Raw genomic sequence first — 6,609 nt, forward strand, 5'->3', positions numbered from 1 at the left:
ACTTTGTTATAAAGCAGAAACTAACACACCATTGTAAAGCAATTATACTCCAATAAAGCTGTGAAAAAAAATAAAATACTGTAGTGCACACTTAAAAAAAACAATATAGTGTTAGTTTTAGGTGCACAGCAAAGTGGTTCAGATATATAGATTCTTTTTCAGATTCTTTTCCATTACAGGTTATTACAAGATATTGAATATAGTTCCCTGTGCTATACAGTAGGTCCTTGTTTGTTTCAAATTTAGGGAAAAATTAGAATAAGGAATGCCTCATTGAAAAATATCAACTATTATAAGTTATGTACAGTAAAAAAGAGTATTTTCACTTTAATTAACAAAAATCCTTTAAGCCTAAGCCTCTGTGGTAGAAATTCTTCTCTAATCTAAAAGGCTTGAGATGCGCCACACCTAGAGAAGCCCGCACACCACAACAAAGAAGAATCCACACGCCACATCGAAAACCCAGTGCAGCCAAAAAAAAGCCTTGAGAAGCAGCATGTCAGAAAATGAATATTTTAAATTGCAGATAAAGTTTATACAGGGTTTTCCATGGAAAATGAGGATTACAGGGAGAGGAAGAGGCCAAGGAATCGGATTTCAGGCAGGAAAGCTTTGCAAAGCAGATTTTGGGAGATAAAGAGGAGACAGGGTTTTCCATGGAAAATGAGGATTACAGCAAGAGGAAGAGGCCAGGGAATTGGATTTCAGGCAGGAAAGCTTTGCAAAGCAGATTTTTGAAGATTTCATAAGAAACTGGTAGGTAAGAATAAGGTAAACATTAGCAAATTTGGGCTACATAGGTTACAATCGGCCATGAAATCAAATTCTTTTACCATTTTGTGAGTGATATGTAGTGGATAAATGATACTGGATAATAAATGAACTAAACTATTTACAATACAGAACATCGTACAATTTTAAACACTAAAGTACAATTTTTACACATGTTTAATGTAAAATAATTTTTAAAATTACAAATCAATACACATTCACTGTGGAAAAACCAAAACATAATACATGTAGATATAACTAATGTGAACACCTTGGAGGATTAGACCTTTATCAGACATGTTTTCCTATGTCTCCCCACATATTTTGTAATGGAACCAAACAGAATATACTGTTATAGATGACTGACTTAATTTGTCATGAACATCCTTCCATAGCATTGCGTAGATGTCTAGAATATTCTTATTAATGCTTCTTGCCACTATCACGGACCTCTAGGTTCTGCCATTTTTCACTTTTATAAATAGCATGACCAGGAACAGGCTTGCACCAAAACCTTTATTCATATCCATGATTATTTCCTTAGGAGGCATCTCTGGAAGTAAAATTTCCTAGTCAAAGGATCTATGTCAAGCCTTTTACCATCAAAGTCAAATTGCCCCGCAGAAAGGCTAACATACGCATCAGCTACAAATAAGTATGCATAATTCTCCACATAGTAAAAACACTTTTAATAAACTTGACCAATGTGATGTGAGGAAATGATTCTCACTGTACTTTTTATTTGCATTTGTTTGAAGTAGAACAGGAAAGTTATTTTAAATGGCTCCAAGAACCCCTTGGGTTACTGGACAATACTCTATTGGAAGTAGATAACATCTACTGCCTCTGCTAGATCTTAATCCTAAAGTTATTTTAACTTTTCCCACGTTTCCAAAACACTTAAATATTAAGTTTAAAATTTCATTAATCAGCTATGTATTTTGTTTGTGTTGAAATTCCTAAATGTTTGATATTCTTTTGAATGAAATAACTACATAATGGAATGAACTTTTCATTTTCCATGTAGATATTTTGATGTGGTTTGGCTTTAGCCAAAGATGCCTTTCAAAATACTTAATTGGCATTGAAGTCATTTTTCCCATATTCAAAATTTCCATGCATTTCAAAAATTATGGTGCTGGAATCACAGAACTTTATTGGCATTAGTCAAATTTAAATAATATTTTAAAACATCTTGCTGTTTGGCATTGTGTAGATCCTTTCCCCCTTCCCAGTACGCCACACTGCTCCAAAAAAGAATACCAGATTTCACACAGTTACCTGTGGTAACCTATTTGGAGCAGACGGGACATAGAGAGTAAGATAACTGAGGTGCTAATATTGGCCTGCAAAATCCACAATGGTAATCAACACCTAAACAAGAGAGGGAAAGATTCTAGAAGCTTCATCTCCATGCCAGTTCTACCATCTTCTCTAATCCCCTACAAGAAATAGTCCTGAGATTGTTTGATATGCAATCCATTTTGTACTCAACAATATGCCCACGTTTGCAAAGGGGAGAGAGCATGGAACTTAAGCCTTTGCTTCAAATTCCATTCTTCAGAAGACAAACTCAGAGGAAAAATAAATAAATTGGTCAACCAATCAATCAGAGCTATTGACATTTTCTACTTCAAGTGCAGTTACTGAACCCTTTCAGCTAGGGAGGGGTGCAAGTCAAACTACCTTCTAATGGTTCTTACAAATCCATTTTCTTTATAAATAAAGAAAATGTTCTTTTTAAAAATATTGATCCCAGCTGACAAGTGGTCAAACACAATAGATTCAGGTGAAAAAGAAAAGGAGATAATAAAAGGTCATTCACTGATTTATTACTGATTACATAATATTTCAGAATTAGTTGTCCATAAAGTATCTATGAAGAGGAAACTGTAGGAAAAAAAAAAAAAGAGGAATACTCTCCATATAGAGCAATAGGAGCCTCAGTGAACTTATCTGCAGAATGGGGGTATTAGAATAGATGACCTTCCTGTTAGGAACTTTGGTGGATCCAAAACATCTATTCCTTTATGACAATGGAAGTGTTGAAGGGTCTAGATTTGATCTGTTTTAGAGAGGAAAAATGAGAGGACAGACGTGAAGGAAAAAAGGCAGCTAAAATGGTCATGCCAATACTACAACAGGTAATTAGAGGGAACGCTAGTGGTGTCTCAATTCAAAATAGCTAATTTTTATAAAGTGTTTTCTGGATCACATTCTTTATGAAGATATCCATTTAAACAGTTTGAGAATAAAAAGACCTGAAAATGTGACTTTAATTATAATTACAATGATTTTCATAAGTAGACACGTTTTACCAACTAACGAGCAAAAGAATTTATTACTTACCATTTGTCCTCTAAATTCTCCAACTGCACAAAAGAAACTAAACTCACATTATGTTTATTCTCCCTTTCTTTCTCAAATTAGAGGTCATTTATGTAATACTGAACCTCCACAAAAGGTAACATACAAAAGATGCTAATGTGCTAAGAAATAAAAGGAACACTTCATAAAAATATAGTTTTCTTTTTCCATATGAAAGTATTTAAAAAAACAGTAGCTTGCAATATGTTACAAACATTCTTATATGACACTTTTTGAGTCTGTGAATTCTTGCCAGAAATATATAGTGTTCACATCATTCCAGTGAATAACACTCGACATACCAATTTTTTTCAAAGGCACAATGTCAAAAATACTTATCGACTTTAAAATTTGTTGTAAAGTGTAAACAATGTCACACGTGGTTGGTATACACTACAGAAAAATGTCTTAAATATTATGTTAAATTTCAATGTCAGTGAACACAGAAAAAAAAGTAATGTTGGTATTTGAGGTCATTATATTTCCAGCAGCCTGAAGACATTGAGACTTATCAAAATAGTGATCTTAGGCACTTTTCCTACCCCTTTCTTTCGGGAATCTTTAATTTATGTGACATGTTTAAATAAATGGGAGTTAACTCTTTATATGCCTTGGAGATCAGATGAGAAATCACTCTTAAAAATTGTAAAAAATGTAGCCGACTGCACACTATATAGTATTATTTCTACCTGCCATCAGGTGCTGTAAATATTAAAGGGTAATTTTCTTCAACCTTTCTGGTTAACACAACTCACCTGCCCTTCAGCTTGCCAAGTGAAATTCATGGAATGGATATTGACAGGAATGGCTGGCATTCTCTGCTGTGCTCTTCTGAAATCATGTGTAAAAGGGGCCATTTTCCCCTCTGAAACAATCAAGATATCTTCTTCAAATCCTGGTTTTAAAAAAACAAATAAAACTATCAAACTAGCTGGACTTTAAAGCATCCAAATAAGAACTTGTACGCAAAAAGAACACCAAAGAATTAGTAATGGGTCATTTCTTTTCACAAGACACCTGCTTTCGTACCAACTGATATTCCTGTGGGTGATAAGAATGATGCCAAAGACGCATGCTTTCAGGGAAAAGGAGTGGACGTGGAGTTAACTGGTGCTAGCAAATGCTGGGTCCACCTAAAAACGTAGGATTGTAGCAACTAGCAACAGCATGATAGAACACTAGATCAGCTTAGGTTTCTTGAGAGAGAAGTTTCTACGCTTTTAGATGGAAAATAGCTAATTAAAAGGGGGAGACGAATCTTCCTTGGAAATTAAGCTTTGAAAACATACTAAATGTATGCATCTCTCCTCCTTTAATGGAAAAGCTGGACAGAGAGTGAAGACCCAGGCAGGGGAAGAAGCAGAAGCTCCCGTGTTAGGCGCGAAACCTTACCTATGAGCACTCTCGCCTGGTGAGCATCGATCCACAGGTACAGGCTTTCCTCCGGCGGCTGCCCGACCTCCGCCCGCAGCACCAGCAGGCACGGGAGGATGCTCCAGAATCGGAGCGCGGCGGCAGGGAAGGCGCTTCTCCGGGCCATACTACTCCGGACCTCCTGGCTGGTGGCTCTCGCAGCTGAAACTCCTGCCGCACCTACCCAACCTGCAGCCGTTAAGTTGTCTCTCAACCGGAGCCGTTCTCGCGTAGTCAGCTGGGCGTGTAGCCTCCCGGCTCTGATGCGAGTGAGCCCGGGTGAGCGTAAGGAGGAAGAGGAGGAGGCAGTGGAAGAACCGGCGAGAGCGGGGCAAGAGGCGGGGGGGCGGGGGCGGGTGGAGCAGGAGGAAGAGGGGAGAGCAGAGACGCAAGACTGGCAAAGCAGGAGATGCCAGCCCGCCGAGCGAGGCCAACAGTCAGAGGGTTAAATACAGCGGGAGAGGAAGAGCGGGAAGGGCCGGCGCAACTGCGGTGCGAACGAGGAGGCACTCGGCCCAGTCGGCCGCCACGGGGCGGCGCTGGGGAGACGCGCGGGGGTGGGGCGACACGGGACCCCGGAGGCCGCGTCCACGCCGCTGTGCGCCGCGTGGGAGCACGCACGAAAGGCGCACGTGGTGGAGGGAGATGCGGAGAAGGGTGCTCAAAGGCGCCTCTGGGACGTCCCTCGCTTCTGCCTCTGGCCAGACGAGGCATGAACGGAGGGAAGTGGGGTGAACTGACTTCACAGGGCTTGACTGAGCGCAGATGATGATAACTCCCATTTGTACCCCGGGGCTAAATGAAGGCGCATGTTCCTCCACTTCTCCCTTTCCGCTACTGTCATTCCTCCCTCTGCAAACCCTATCCTCACCCATCCGCGCTAGGCTGACACGGCGCATTCCCATCCATTTAAAACCCGAGACTCGACCGTCCAGTGGTGCCCTGATGGCTGGCGCTCAGGTTGGCGGGGGCGTGGGGTTTCATTCCTCACTTGCCTGACACCGTGGAGGATGCTTTTTAACAGCTGTGGAGGCTCTTCTCCGCGCTCACCGGAAGCACTTGGAAGAGTTCCTTGAGCTCTGGATGACAGGCTTACCTGACCTGCTGGGGTAGGGCTCCCAAAAGTTGTGAATATCTTCATAATTGCCGGTATTTTAAGAAATTTGGAGGCGTGCCACGCTAGTACTGAAATCGCAGGCGCTTTAGAGCAACACCAAGGATCTGGCCTTGCCTGTGGGAAGAGTAGTTGGCTGGCAGTGGGCTCCAGCCCAGCCACACCGACTCGACCCCAGAAGAAAGGATTTGTTTTGCCCCCTGCCTAAACCCTTGGATGAGCAATGAAAACGGAAGCAAAGGTTTTTTTAATTTTTTTAACTTAGATTTCAGACTCAGAAAAGAGTTGTTTACTTCTGTAATTTTTGGCATCCGAATGCTGGACAAATGTCCCAAGGATTGAGCATCTGGGGCTGGGCGTGTTGTTTCACTCAGTCCCTTGCAGAATAGTGGATACCTCAAGAGGGGAGAGCAAACCGGCAACAACGGAAGAGAAGCGGAACACGTGCATGAATTCAGCTAAGCGTTGGGTCATGAGAAGTTACTAAAAAGAACAGAAGATGTATTTCCAATTATGCAATATTTTCAACTGTGCAACTGTTGATCTTTGAAAATAACTAGACGAAATCTACAATGGATTTGAACTTTGTGTTTTAATTGTAAAAGTACTTTAAAGTGCTTACTTAATCCTCACAAGTCTTTTAAATAGGTACTATTATTATTCCCATTTTATTGATGGGGAAACAAGGCTCAAAAAGATCCAGTAAGTTAGCTGACTGTGGTTACCCAGTGGTAACTATGGTTACTTACCGGGTCAGAGGCAGGGTCAGGGTTCAAATTTCCAGGCACTCTGGTTTCAAAGCCTATTCTCTTAACCACTATACCTCCACTGATAAGTAAATCATAATTAAGTCTGTTTGCATCCAAAGCTTCACAGCCATTCTTCTTTACAATAACATTTACCTCCTTTCAAAGATTTCATGAGTTTTTATTTCAGTGAATATT

General features: G+C 40.6%; 1 protein-coding gene across 1 annotated transcript in view; it reads right to left on the minus strand.

Moving 5' to 3' along the window:
• The window catches only part of WIF1 (WNT inhibitory factor 1), a 92,257-nt gene extending 87,254 nt beyond the window's left edge, over positions 1-5,003 (minus strand). Inside the window, exons 1-2 of the mRNA XM_024122917.3 lie at positions 4,531-5,003; positions 3,894-4,033 (exon numbers count right to left, since the gene is read on the minus strand). Of these exons, the coding sequence (XP_023978685.1) occupies positions 3,894-4,033; positions 4,531-4,678 (288 nt within the window). The 5' untranslated portion in view covers positions 4,679-5,003. The remainder of the gene's footprint in view (positions 1-3,893; positions 4,034-4,530) is intronic.
• Positions 5,004-6,609: the final 1,606 nt, after the last annotated feature.

This window comes from Physeter macrocephalus, chromosome 6 (assembly GCF_002837175.3).
Source record: "Physeter macrocephalus isolate SW-GA chromosome 6, ASM283717v5, whole genome shotgun sequence".
Lineage (NCBI taxonomy): Eukaryota > Metazoa > Chordata > Mammalia > Artiodactyla > Physeteridae > Physeter > Physeter macrocephalus.